Source organism: Bos grunniens, chromosome 3 (assembly GCF_055505025.1).
Source record: "Bos grunniens cultivar Pamir isolate PY7600 chromosome 3, Bosgru_T2T1.0, whole genome shotgun sequence".
In the NCBI taxonomy this organism is placed as follows: Eukaryota; Metazoa; Chordata; class Mammalia; order Artiodactyla; family Bovidae; genus Bos; species Bos grunniens.
Window position 1 is genome coordinate 79,924,121 of NC_141167.1, and position 15,147 is coordinate 79,939,267.

Genomic DNA, 15,147 nt, shown 5'->3' on the forward strand with positions numbered 1-15,147 from the left:
GAAGTCAAGAAACACCTGGAGTAACAGGCAATTTGGCCTTGGAATACACAATGAAGCAGGGCAAAGACTAATAGAGTTTTGCCAAGAGAACACACTGGTCATAGCAAACACCCTGTTCCAACAACACAAGAGAACACTGTACACATGGACATCACCAGATGGTCAACACCGAAATCAGATTGATTATATTCTTTGCAGCTGAAGATGGAGAAAGCCTATGCAGTCAGCAAAAACAAGACCGGGAGCTGACTGTGGCTCAGATCATGAACTCCTTATTGCCAAATTCAGACTTAAATTGGAGAAAGTCGGGAAAACCACTAGAAAATTTAGGTATGCCCTAAATCAAAACCCTAATGATTATACAGTGGAAGTAAGAAATAGATTTAAGGGACTAGATCTGATAGACAGAGTGCCTGGTGAACTATGGACAGAGGTTCATGACATTGTACAAGAGACAGGGAGCAAGACCATCCCCATGGAAAAGAAATGCAAAAAAGCAAAATGGCTGTCTGAGGAGGCCTTACAAATAGCTGTGAAAGAGAAGTAAAACTCAAAGGAGAAAAGAAAAGATATACCCATTTGAATGCAGAGTTCCAAAGAATAGCAAGGAGAGATAAGAAAGCCTCCCTCAGGGATCAGTGCAAAGAAATAGAGGAAAACAATTGAATGGGAAAGACTAGAGATCTCTTCAAGAAAACTAGAGATACCAAGGGAACATTTCATGCTAAGATGGGCTCAATAAAGGACAGAAATGGTATAGAACTAAGAGAAGCAGAAGATATTAAGAAGAAGTGGCAAGAATACACAGAAGAACTGTACAAAACAGATCTTCATGACCCAGATAATCATGATGATGTGATCACTCACCTATAACCAGATATCCTGGAATATGAAGTCAAGTGGGCCTTAGGAAGCATCACTATGAACAAAGCTAGTGGAGGCGATGGAATTCCATTTGAGGTCTTTCAAATCCTAAAATTTGATGCTGTGAAAGTGCTGCCCTCAATATGCCGGCAAATTTGGAAAACTTAGCAGTGGCCACAGAACTGGAAAAGGTCAGTTTTCATTCCAATCCCAAAGGCAATGCCAAGAAATGCTCAAACTACTGCACAGTTGCACTCATCTCACACACTAATAAAATAATGCTCAAAATTCTCCAAGTCAAGCTTCAGCAATAAGTGAACCATGAACTTCCAGATGTTCAAGCTGGTTTTAAAAAGGCAGAGGAACCATAGATCAAATTGCCAACATCCACTGGATCATCAAAAAAGCAAGAGAGTTCCATAAAAACATCTATGTCTGCTTTATTGATTATGCCAAAGCCTTTGTGTGGATCACCACAAACTGTGGAAAATTCTTCAAGAGATGGGAATACCAGACCACCTGACCTTCCTTTTGAGAAACCTGTATGCAGGTCAGGAAGCAACAGTTAGAACTGGACATGGAAGAACAGACTGGTTCCAAATAGGAAAAGGAGTACATCAAGGCTGTATATTGTCACCCTGCCTATTTAACTTCTATGCAGAGTACATCATGAGAAACGCTGGGCTGGAAGAAGCAAAAGCTGGAATCAAGATTGCCAGGCAAAATATCAGTAATCTCAGATATGCAGATGACACCACCCTTATGGCAGAAAGTGAAGAGGAACTAAAGAGTTTTTTGATGAAAGTGAAAGAGGACTGTGAAAAAGTTGGTATAAAGCTCAACATTCAGAAAATGAAGATCATGGCATCTGGTCCCATCACTTCATGGCAAATAGATGGAGAAACAGTGGAAATAGTGGCAGACTTTATTTTTGGGGGGCTTCAAAATGACTGCAGATGGTGATTGCAGCCATGAAATTAAAAGATGCTTCCTCCTTGGAAGAAAAGTTATGACCAACCTAGACAGCATATTAAAAAGCAGAGACATTACTTTGCTAACAAAGGTCCATTTAGTCAAGGCTATGGTTTTTCCAGTAGTCACGTATGGATGTGAGAGTTGGACTATAAGGAAAGCTGAGCGCTGAAGAATTGATGCTTTTGAACTGTGGTGTTGGAGAAGACTTTTGAGAGTCCTTTGGACTGCAAGGAGATCCAACCAGTCCATCCTAAAGGAGATCAGTCCTGGGTGTTCATTGGAAGGACTGATGTTGAAGCTGAAACTCCAATACTTTGGCCACCTGATGTGAAGAGCTGACTCATTTGAAAGGTCCCTGATGCTGGAAAAGGTTGAAGGCAGGAGGAGAAGGGGACATAGACCATGTGGTGGCTGAATGGCATCACTGACTCAATGGACATGAGTGTGAGTAAACTCTGGGTGTTGGTAATGGATAGGGAAGCCTGGCATGCTGCTGTCCATGGTGTCGCAAGGAGTAGGATACGACTGAGCGACTGAACAGATCTGAAAATTATCTTTGGCTTTCAGTAGCAGTAAAAGATAACAAGTTAATATTTTAAGAAATATATCTTTCTCCTGTCATTGGTTAGGCTATAGTATTACATGGCTCTGAAATATTTCTTAATTTACTATCATTCCTACATTCAGAAAGCTTTGTTTAAAAAAATCTTTGATTCAGCACAAAATTATGGAGGCAACATTGAAAGCCTGGTGACTGCATCTTAGATAAATGCAGTGCTTTCAAAATAATTTTCAGCTCCCTTATGAAAGCATGAAAGAGGAAAAGCCATTTGTGTTAAAGAAACACTTGACACATTTAAATGCGGTATTTGTCTATGAAGACAGTCATCATTTGCATGGCCAATATTCTCCTAGGATTTCTGTGTACTTTGGCAGAGTCCACAGAGTTAAGGAAGATCCCCTGGAGGAGGGCACGGCAACCCATTCCAGTATTCCTTTCTGGAGAATCCCTGTGGACAGAGAAGTCTGGTGGGCTATAGACCATGGGGCCAGAAAGAGTCGGACCTGACTGAGTAACTAAGCACAGCGCACAGAGTTAGAAATTGATAGACAAGTGAGATATTTTGGATAGTTAAAACACTCTCTCTTTTATTTTGCCTCTAAGTTACCCTATGAAGTTAATTTTCAACTTTATTTGTGTTATGGGAAAATGTACTGAGAGAATTTTTGCTGAGACTTAATTGTGACCTTCAATATTGAATAATCATATATAATTATAAGAACTACCTTTGGGGTGTGACTAGAAATGGAATAGTCTAGTTGGGAAGGATGGTTCTGGGCTGCCTTTTGCTCTTCCTGATGGCTGTACCTCAGACCATTTACTTTCCCACTGGTCATGGAGACCCACTGAGAATCAGTTTCTTGCTGAGACTAGAGACTGGACCCCCACCAGCATTACACTTGTGGGAAGGAGACTTCCTCCTCTGTTAGTCTGCTTATCACTGATGTTCTTCCATTCAGCTGCCTACTCATGTCTCTCTCCACAGTGTGGCAAGCTTATTGTCCCCCTTCATTCATAGTTTTTTTTTTTTTTTTTAATTCTTTATTTATCCTGTTAATTAGGATAAATGAAATATCTGAGTCCTTTCTAAACTTAAACACAAATTAACTTAGATTTTCACCCCCATTTATAATTAGCGTCCAACTCTTTGCAGACCCCATGGACCGTAGCTGGCCAGGCCCCTCTGTACATGGAATTCTCCAGGCAAGAATACTGGAATGGTTGCCATTCCCTTCTCCAGGGGATTTTCCTGATCCAGGAATCAAAGCTGGGTCTTCTGCTTCGCAGGCAGATTTTTTACTGTCTGAGCCACCAGAGAGGCCATGATTAGTGCAGAGGCTACTTAAAAAATTAATAATAAAACCCTACAGTTCAATATGCTTGGATAGCATTGGGGTTAACACAACTAAACAGGTATTTCACTACTGTAGGTCTCCACAGATCCTTTAATATTAAACTCAGTGATGGAAATCTTCAAGAGTGATGTATCATGTACTGTTGTTTAAAATTATTTTATTGGAAGGATGTCACCAGCTTCCTTTTCCAAAAATCACATTTTAGGCAATATTGACCTAGACAATGGAGGTATGTACAGAGAAGCTAAATAGCTGACAGACAAACTTTTTTTAGGTAAAAGATTTTAGCTGGGACACACTAAGGCCTGATGTATTGTAAAACCAATTGTAATCTTTCTAATATTTAGAAGTATAAATGTACTTGTTTAAAATATTTTACAGAGCTTGTATTAAATAATTGTGGGTACCATAAGTGGCATTTTGAATGACGCTGGCATGGTGTTAGAAAATGCAAAATTGATCTGGTATGGATTCACAGTCTACTGATTGAGTGGCAATGATAAGGTTTTTAGCCTCAAAGAGCACCATTTTCCTTTTATGTAAACTTCGAAGGACATCTGCCTGCTATGAAATTGGAATGGAGCAGATACAAATATAATAGATGGGAACTATTGTTATTAATATTATTCTTATTATGAGTATTCCCTTATATGATTAAATCAATCCTTTGGTTAATAGTGAAATGGGCTACTTAATGGTCAGGCTTCTATTTGCTGTCTGGTACCTTGGATATTTGTAAAGCTATGAAGTCAATAGGGGCTTCCCTGGTGGCTCAGATAGTAAAGAATTTGCCTGCAATGCGGGAGACCCAGTTTTCATCCCTGGGATGGGAAGATCCCCTGGAGAAAGAAATGGCAACACTGTAGTATTCTTGCCTGTAGAATCCCATGGACAGAGGAGCCTGGTAGGCTATAGTCCTTGGGATCGCAAAGTGTCACAAAGAAGTGACTGAGCCACTGACCATTTCACATTTTCAGAGAAGTCAGCAAGGGACTGGCTGAATCTGAGTGAACTCTGGGAGTTGGTGATGGAGAGGGAGGCCTGGCGTGCTGCGATTCATGGGGTCGCAGAGTCGGACACGACTGAGTGACTGAACTGAACTGAACTGAAGATACTGTTAATAAATTTTGTCTTTTGTCATTTAGGTATTGAATTTTTAAAGATGTAATTTTCTAGAATTTCTTTAAAGCTAAACAAATTGCCTATTGAATGGTGTGGTCATATAAATTTCAGTGATTGCTTTCAATCGGTTACCTGTAGTTGTACTCTTCTTGCCTCATTCGTCCCTCACAAATTTTAGGTTTTATTATAGCTCTGGAATACATTTCACTCTGGACATGTAGAGAGTATTATCTACTTCCTGACTTTCCCAGTTTATTTTAATTTTTCAACTGATTTTTGAGCCAATGTCTATTTTTAGATGTGTGTATGCAATAATATTGGAGAAGGCAATGGCACCCCACTCCAGTACTCTTGCCTGGAAAATCCCATGGACCGAGGAGCCTGGTGGGCTGCAGTCCCTGGGGTCGCTGGGAATTGGTCACCACTGAGCAACTTCACTTTCACTTTTCACTTTCATACATTGGAGAAGGAAATGGCAGCCCTTTCCAGTGTTCTTGCCTGGAGAATCCCAGGGACGGGAGAGCCTGGTGGGCTGCCGGCTATGGGGTCACACAGAGTCAGACACGACTGAAGTGACTTAGCATAGCATGCAATAATATACTTAAAATAGTAATACAAATAAGACAGTCATGTCTAAGAAAATGTTTCTCATCAAACTTGTAGAAAGAAGATATTTTTTGTGTGTAGAAAAGAAGATTGGAGTAGAAAGTAATCTGAGAAGAAATACAAACTAATAGAAAAGCAAAATTGGACTTAAAAGATTAAATCTTTTTACCAGCCTAATTAATTTTGTTAGTAACCAAACAATACTAAACTGCATGTTTCAATTTTTTTCAGAGATATAAAGAAAATCTAGATTGGAAAACAATACACAAGAATAACCATAGTTCATATGTCATGATTTCTAACAGGTGATAGCTGGAGTCATTAACTTGAATGACAATTAAATTTGCTCTTGTCTGGGAGACAGATTTTGAAGGAACAGGGAAGACTGGATCTTGTTTAAAAAGAGTCTTAAGAAAAGAGAGCAAATAGATGATGATAACTCTGAGGATAAGGGCATCAGAAAGACTAATCTCTGTATGAAAATATGAAAAAAAATCTTCTTAAAATCTTAGGGCATCAAAACACTTTCAAATAATGTGCACTGAGGAAAGTTATTTTATTTATGTGGCAGTGGAAGAGAGTTACTGCAGCTTAAATTCCATAAAATAGGAATGTCTGTATTAACAGATTCAATGCTTTCATTTTTCTAGTTTCTCTATTTTCTGTTAAAGCTTCCTATTTTGTGCCATAATTGTGTAGATGATCATGGAAATGATATTACACAGAGTGAATTGTTGAGCATGATATCCTCTGAAAACACATACTACCTAATTTATCTTATTATCCCCAAGGGTATTTAAAGTTCAAATATGTTGTCATCCTTCCATGAGTCTGGCCACTCCGGCTGTCCAACTGTATTCAGGGACTGACACAGTGAAAGTCTGAATGAGAAAAATTGAAAGAACCATTCATTGTTTTTTTTCTTTTGTCCCTAAACTAAACATAAATAACCTTTCATGAGATGACTTTCATCTGTGAAAGAGAATAAATCAAGGGCATTCTGCATTTGATTGTTATGGATCCAGCTTAAGTAAATTATATGGAGAGAATGCTCTTGAATGAAATTGAAGAACTTAATGTTCAAAGGAATAACTTAGAGGATGATGATAAATACTTAGAATTATTCATTATCTGTCCAGATAGCTTGCATATTGTATGCCATTATTTTTACTTCCTTGCAAGGTTGTTAATGAGATCCAAAAGTATGAGCTCAATGAGTTTAGTGTGATCTTGACAGCTGAGGCTAAATTTCTGACACAGGAATAAGGCTTTGTACTGTTTTTTTTCTTAAGGGGAGATCAATTGGATATTGAGAAATATGATGGAAATTAGTCTTAGAGCAAGATTGGAAACAGTAAGAGTCATAAATAGAACAGTAGAGCAGGAATCTTGAGGTACTGCTTTCAAGGGGGTAAAACATTTATTTGAGAAGGGGGAAAAATTGAAAGACTCCTCCTTACGCTAACCTGCTTTCCCATATTTCCTTTACAAAGAATGGTAGATTTCAGTAAGAATATTCACACGGGATAGAGGACACCTACCTTTTCCAGCAGCTGGCGAAGCTGCCTGCTTTTGGCATCCCGGGAACACAGGTTTTGTTCTGGAGCAACCACTGTGCAAATGCATCGTCCATCAGGATCCTGTGCTGAGCTATATACCTGCCACCCTTCTTTGGGACTAATCTGAGTCTGAGGAAACCAACAGCAAACATACAAAACACACAGAGAGTTAAAGAGAGCATGAGTTTGCATAATTTTAGGCAAAGTATCTTTTTATTTTTACAGTTTTTCTCTAAATAGTTTTCTCTTAAATAGTTTTTCTCTAAGTTAAAAACGAGATTGAACAATTCAAGTAGGCAGCACATGTTCATTCACTTACAACTTCCTTTTCAATGGACAGAAGGAGACTCCACCTTTTTCTGTTGGTTCCATATTATTGATTTTGACTGTATATTATTGATTGTTTATCCTACACCACTCCCTAATGCTTTCTGTCATATTTGGACATTTTAATGCAACTTTAGAAGTATCTGCTAAATACTTAGTCACATATCACCAGTCTTTCTGCATAAGATCTGTTAGTTTGTCTTTTTCAACACAAATGGTAATTAGTAGTATATATATATATTTTATGATTATTGTTCATGTGTAATCTTCTGAAGCAAAATTCTCTCCCAGAGAGCTTCCTATGTATTGAAGGGTCAATTATTAATAAAGCTGGAAAGGTATCACCTGAGAACGTAGGGTAAAAGTAATTAGACCAACATTGTTTCGCAAAGGATATAGAGTCTCAGAGGAGTTAAAGACAGTATTTTGGCAGAGGCCAAATTACTCTGGCAATATTGATCTTCCCAGATTACTTTTATGCACTTATCACCTGCCTCCCTAGAAGCTTATCTCAAAATGATGTTTCTGTTCTATTGCAGTCTGCCTCCTATTTATGTTTCTAGTTTTACCCCCTGTATCTTCCTATAAGAAACTTTTTCCCATCCAAATTGGTCTTGGTGTGTCCTGAAAGCATGCCCACCTAGATTCACACCTTTGTATATTTTACTCATTTTGTTCTATTTGAAATACCTCCCTAATAAACCTTCATTTATTCAGCCCTTATGGTTTCCCCTTTGGATTCCCTGGTGGCTAAGCTGGTAAAGAATCCACTTGCAATGCAGGAGACCTGGGTTCGACCCCTGGGTTGGGAAGATCCTTTGGAGAAGGAAATGGCTGCACACACTAGTATTCTTGCCTGGAAAATTCTACGGACTGTCTAGTCCATGGGTTGGCAAAGAGTCGGACATGACTGAGAGAGTTTCAGTTTCACTTCATGGTTTCCCTGGTGGCTTAGTGGTAAAGAATCCACCTACAATGCAAGGGACATGGGAGACATGGGTTCAGTCCCTCGGTCAGGAATGTCCTCTGGAGGAGGAAATAGCAATCCACTCCAGTATTCTTGCCAGGAAAATCCCATGGACAGAGGACTGTGGCAGGCTATAGTCCTTGGGGGTCTCAAAGACTTGGACACAACTGAGCATCTGATAGATAGAGTGCCTGATGAACTATGGAATGAGGTTCGTGACATTGTACAGGAGACAGGGATCAAGACCATTCCCATGGAAAAGAAATGCAAAAAAGCAAAATGGCTGTCTGGGGAGGCCTTACAAATAGCTGTGAAAAGAAGAGAAATGAAAAGCAAAGGAGAAAAGGAAAGATATAAACATCTGAATGCAGAGTTCCAAAGAATAGCAAGAAGAGATAAGAAAGCCTTCTTCAGCAATCAATGCAAAGAAATAGAGGAAAACAACAGAATGGGAAAGACTAGGGATCTCTTCAAGAAAGTCAGAGATACCAAAGGAACATTTCATGCAAAGATGAGCTCGATAAAGGACAGAAATGGTATGGAACTAACAGAAGCAGAAGATATTAAGAAGAGATGGCAAGAATACACAGAAGAACTGTACACAAAAGATCTTCATGACCCAGTTAATCACAATGGTGTGATCACTGACCTAGAGCCAGACATCCTGGAATGTGAAGTCAAGTGGGCCTTAGAAAGCATCACTACGAACAAAGCTAGTGGAGATGATGGAATTCCAGTTGAGCTATTCCAAATCCTGAAAGATGATGCTGTGAAAGTGCTGCGCTCAATATGCTAACACATTTGGAAAACTCAGCAGTGGCCCAGGCTTCAGCAATATGTGAACCGTGAACTTCCTGATGTTCAAGCTGGTTTTAGAAAAGGCAGAGGAACCAGAGATCAAATTGCCAACATCCGCTGGATCATAGAAAAAGCAAGAGAGTTCCAGAAAAACATCTATTTCTGCTTTATTGACTATGCCAAAGACTTTGACTGTGTGGATCACAATAAACTGTGGAAAATTCTTCAAGAGATGGGAATACCAGACCACCTGACCTGCCTCTTGAGAAATTTGTATGCAGGTCAGGAAGCAACAGTTAGAACTAGACATGGAACAACAGACTGGTTCCAAATAGGAAAAGGAGTTCGTCAAGGCTGTATATTGTCACCCTGTTTATTTAACTTATATGCAGAGTACAACATGAGAAACGCTGGACTGGAAGAAACACAAACTGGAATCAAGATTGCCAGGAGAAATATCAATAACCTCAGATATGCAGATGACACCACCCTTATGGCAGAAAGTGAAGAGAAACTCAAAAGCTTCTTGATGAAAGTGAAAGTGGAGAGTGAAAAAGTTGGCTTAACGCTCAACATTCAAAAAATGAAGATCATGGCTTCCGGTCCCACCACTTCATGGGAAATAGATGGGGAAACAGTGGAGACAGCGTCAGACTTTATTTTTCTGGGCTCCAAAATAACTGCAGATGGTGACTGCAGCCATGAAATTAAAAGACACTTACTCCTTGGAAGGAAAGTTATGACCAACCTAGATAGCATATTCAAAAGCAGAGACATTACTTTGCCAACAAAGGTCCGTCTAGTCAAGGCTATGGTTTTCCTGTGGTCTTATGGATGTGAGAGTTGGACTGTGAAGAAAGCTGAGCACCAAAGAATTGATGCTTTTGAACTGTGGTGTTGGAGAAGACTCTTGAGAATCCCTCGGACTGCGAGGAGATCCACCAGTCCATTCTGAAGAAGATCAGCCCTTGGATTTCTTTGGAAGGAATGATGCTAAAGCTGAAACTCCAGTACTTTGACCACCTCATGTGAAGAGTTGACTCATTGGAAAAGACTCTGATGCTGGGAGGGATTGGGGGCAGGAGGAGAAGGGGACAACAGAGGATGAGATGGCTGGATGGCATCACTGACTCGATGGACGTGAGTCTGAGTGAACTCTGGGAGTTGGTGATGGACAGGGAGGCCTGGTGTGCTGTGATTCATGGGGTCGCAAAGAGTCGGACAGGACTGAGCGACTGATCTGATCTGATCTGAGCATCTGAGACTGAGACATGGTTTCAGCCTCTTCTGAAGGATTTTCTGTACTATTCACTGGACATTTAATATGCATTGTCTAGTAGTATTATCTGTCTTTCTTATGTCTTGTTTAAATATTAGTCTATATCCAACTATGGGATATATTGGCTATTTCCTGTCTGCTATATTAATTACATTCTATCAAGTACAAAAATAAGTAACTCATTTTTGCCTAGTTATTTTTCAGAAGAGCTGTGCTTTGAGCGTAGATTCTGCATTGACAATCAGAAATTGTGGTTGCCTTGAGGCAGTTTTCAGAGAGACTCTTTTTCATTCCTCCAACTGCTGAGGGTATCAGAGGCTTGACCCTCAACTGAGTTTTCTCTGGGGTTTGTTGAGGCTGAGGAATGCTGCCTGCTCAAGATTAGACCCTATTCCAAGGGACAGCTCACATGCATTGACTTGCTAATGGAAGGATACAATCAAGGATGCCAAGAATCAGGAATAATAGTTATTCCCATTTCACAGAAGAGAAAGTTAGTTAACCTGCTTAAGAATGTGCAGCTTATATGCAGTAGAGTTTTGTATGAAGCAAGAGTGGTACTGTTTAATAGATTGAGAGCCACATGGATAATTTTAAATTTTCTAGTGGGCAGGTTTAAAAAAATAAAAGGATATAAGTGAAATTAATTTAATAATATATTTTATTTAACCTGATATATACAAATATTATATATATACATACATATACAACATGTATAATCAATATAAAAAATATTCATGAGATATTTTACATTGTTTTTCCTCCTTTTTTGCACACTGTTTGAAATTGATTGTGCATTTTACTCTCATGGCATACCTCAATTTGGACTAGCCACATTCCAGTAGCCACAGTGGCTCCCTTATTAGACTGTATAGCTATATTGTCTTGCTGTTAATTCCAATGTTATGGCCATATTAATATGATGCTGAACATCTAGATAATTATTCTTAAAGGTCAATCATATGGATACTGAAAAAACTACATAACAGATGTTACATAGACAGACTATCCAGTTTGCGTCTGAGTTTCTTTTTCCTGTGAAAATACTAGATAAATTGGTGGGCCTCTTTCTAGCTAAGCTCTGACTAACTTCTGCAACTGGGATTTGAAATTCTTCGGCTTTTCTTTGCCTTCTCCTCTATGTTTCCCAGGGAATCAAAATAAAAGGAGGTATTTCTTAAATGATCAGGAGAAGAGAGAGATGCATTTTGTCTATAAAAGAAGGTATTTAAAGACTCAGGCTGAAGGGACTAGAACAAAGGAGGATGAGAGAAGGACTGAGGTGGGGTTAGAAACAAGGAGGTGAATGGTGACCAGCAGAGAACTATTTTGCATAATGCTTGGTGTAACTGCAGTGGTGTGTTTGCCTAAATGTATACTGAGGCACTTTACTTGGTAGGAAGCAGATTCTTAAGCAAACTCAGCCTGGCTGAACTCTCTACACAGAGCTGCTGTAGAATCTACTGTCTTGGAATTTGCAGAACAGATATACTCTCCTATTCTCTCCCAGGCCATGGCTTATCACATACCATCAACCAACACACAGATTTTTTTTTTTTTTCAAGAGCTTTAGAGATAATCACTACAGGGTGCTTAAAGTCATTCCAACACCAATCATGCAGAGGCTATAAATTTTAAACTTATGAAATTCAGATGTCATAGTCCTTGTCCTTGGTCTGTAATGAAAAGCAACTGATATCAAACCTACCTTTTAATCTCCTTTTTCAGAGAATTCATAGAAGTATCCTGCGCTGCCATTTATTTCTGGGCTGTTGGATTCATTACCACTTCTTTTTTTTTTTTCCATTCCCCTTGCTCCTTCTTTCTAGCATTTATGCCTGACTACTGATTAGGATAGAAAAAATGTACTTAGAATTATATATGACTAGAATAGATAGGATCTTAAAGATAGTCTTTTTTTTTTTTTTTTAAATAAGAAGAAAAATGCAAAGAGATTATCTACAGAATGGGGATAGGTACAGCTGAGAGGGTAACAGGCAGGAAGGCCAGGGATCTCAAAATGGAGAAAATAGCCTGTAAGTGTCAGACATTTTTCTCTCTCTTAAGCAGCAGGAGGAAACAAACTAGTGATATTTTTTCCTTCTCTATACAAATTTAAAAGGTTTCTCTTAAAATATTGTGTTGCCATAATGACACCTGGTTTCACCTGAAGTTAACCAATGCCTTTTTCTTATGGAAATGTTTGTCTTAAGCTATGCTAATGTACTATGCATTTACCCCAAACTCTGTCTTCAAGTTGGTTCAGCCTCTTGGCTCCGGAACCTACTTGACAAACCAGTATGTTATACTCAGATATTGTTCCCCTAATCTATGTAAATGAGACAATTTGTATGGTGGTCTACCCTTCAAGATTCAAGTTAATCATTTTATGGCCCAGGATAAATTATTTGGTGCCAAGATTATCCCAAAATATATCTTATGGGTGAGGGGCCTGGTGCCATTCTGAGTTTTAAGACATTCCTTTCTTTCATTAACAGACTTCTAGGGACTATATGACATCCAGCTGGAGACTAGCAGGAGGGTACTCTTCTGCCCCCTTCTGATGCCTATGTCAGAAGCTTTCTCTATCTCCTTTATACTTTAATAAAACTTCATTACACAAAAGCTCTGAGCAATCAAGTCTCTGGCCCTGGATTGAATTCAATCTCCTCCGGGGGCCAAAAATCCCGATGTCTTTGCGTGACTCAACAACAACCTTTCACAGTTTAGCAGAGTACTTTTAATGATATAATTAAAGGTTTAAGCTGAGTGACTGTGTGGGACAAATATATCTTGACATAGGTCCTATAGTTTCAACTAAGCTGCTCTTGACATTGGACACAAATCTCAAATGTGTCAGAAAACTAAGGCTTCTCACTAGAATGTGTTTAGCTTTTGTATAAAGGAAAAGGGGCCGCACAATTATAATACTGACATATCTTTAACAGCAGTGCAAATACTGATTATTAAACCTGGCAGCATTAATATTGATGTTTGCTTGCCAGGTGTTTGGCTAACCAGTGAGAAGCTTATCACATCTGGGCAAGGTGTCAGTTGCTCTCTGGAATGAGGGAAGCAGAAAAGGTGAGTAGAATTTGACGTTCATTTATCATTCTTCCTGAAGTGTCAGCTTAATAAGAATAGACTCTGGTCTTGTTTGTACGTTCAATTGTCTTCTTCTAAGTATTATTGAGAAGAACCCTGGCCTTATCTATACAGAGTTAGTTTGAATGATCTCAACTTTGGCAGCTTACCTCTTTGGCAAGAAAAGGTAACTCAAAAGAGAAATAAGCTAGTATAAAAGATGAGGGCTTGACAGTTGTGTGGGTTTGATAGAGATTTCTGTGTCAGGTTTAGTGATGAATGAAGGAAGCTTTGTGAGTAGCTCTAGTGTCCTCATTTGTGGCACCCATACTGGCATTGAAAAGAGGGTAAAAATAAAACCAACTAAGACCTCAGGTAGAGAGTTATATTTAGATGGGTTTTAGATACCAGTGAGAAAAGACCTGCTCCCATTTTAACTTAAAAAGAAAAATGATTCCTCAAGTGTCAACATGAACCTCATGTAATAGTAATAGAAACATTTATGGAGCTCCTAGTCTTCAGTTGGCAGTTCACATGCGTTACTGCCTTTGCATATCACAGTAACTCTATGGACCAGATGGTATCATTCTGCCCATTTTACAGGTGAGGAAACTGCGAATTTGAGACAGTAAGAAATTTGCTCAAGGTCATGATGGTGGTAATCAGCAAAGCTTGGATTTGCATACTTGCAGTCTGGCATCAGAGTTTGAAAGTTTAACCACCACACTGCACCACCAGTTGTCTGAAATTCCCTTTTTTGTATAGTGAAGATGATCCTCATAGCATTTTCTGAACTCCCAAGGAGCTGACTGCTTGGACCTGGAGGGTGCAGGGGTTTATTACTACCCAAATCATTGCTATGCACAGTGATTACTGATGCAGTTCTCTGAACCTTTTGTGTTAATTAGAAGAACTAAATGAACTATTTAGCAGTTTTTAATATTACAAACTCATGAAATATTTAAGAATGCTCTAAAGAGGAGAATTAAAATGATAATTTTAACAATCGGATTTCAAGTTGGGGTTTTTTGTTTATAATTTAGTTACAAACCTATGCTTTATAAATATAGAGCTATTACTGCATGAGAAGCTCTCAGAACTTCAAGGGCTTTGTAACAGAAAAGAAAGATCCTGAAGACTGGGGTAAAAGTAAAATTATTGTATATTTCAGCATATTTTTCTTTTTATAAGATCCCTTCTCTTGTATTTGTTTCACTTCTTTTGAACCACCTATCCTTAGGAATAGGCATCATCTTATTTATGAGGTATCTGAAATTCAAAGAACTTAAGCAATTTTTTTCCAAGTCACCTGTTTAGTAAGTGGCATCTATGGGACTTATACCAGTTTTTCTCCAGTTTTCAGCCCAGAGCTATTTATGTTTATGCCCTGCAGATAAGTGCCTTTGTCCATTCACCAATAGCTGAAAAAACTGTAGAGGATGTGTACCCAGGCAGGTGGATGGCATTATCCAAATTGTGGAAACAGGCAGAAACTGGAACTCTAGAGGAGTGGTTAGCAGTAGTCTTGGCAGGACACAAGTGCAGAGGCAGGTGAAGGGACAGAATCCTGATCCTTTGAAGAGGACAGAATCAACTAGTTGCACATTGCTAGGTCTCAGGTTTTATGCTGAGTGCCTGGGCATTTCTTA

General features: G+C 39.0%; 1 protein-coding gene across 3 annotated transcripts in view; it reads right to left on the bottom strand.

Moving 5' to 3' along the window:
• The window catches only part of OLFM3 (olfactomedin 3), a 224,549-nt gene that overhangs the window by 38,384 nt on the left and 171,018 nt on the right, over positions 1-15,147 (bottom strand). For all 3 annotated transcript variants that reach the window (XM_086391494.1, XM_086391495.1, XM_086391493.1), the window contains exon 2: positions 7,026-7,172. In XM_086391494.1, the coding sequence (XP_086247620.1) occupies positions 7,026-7,172 (147 nt within the window). The remainder of the gene's footprint in view (positions 1-7,025; positions 7,173-15,147) is intronic.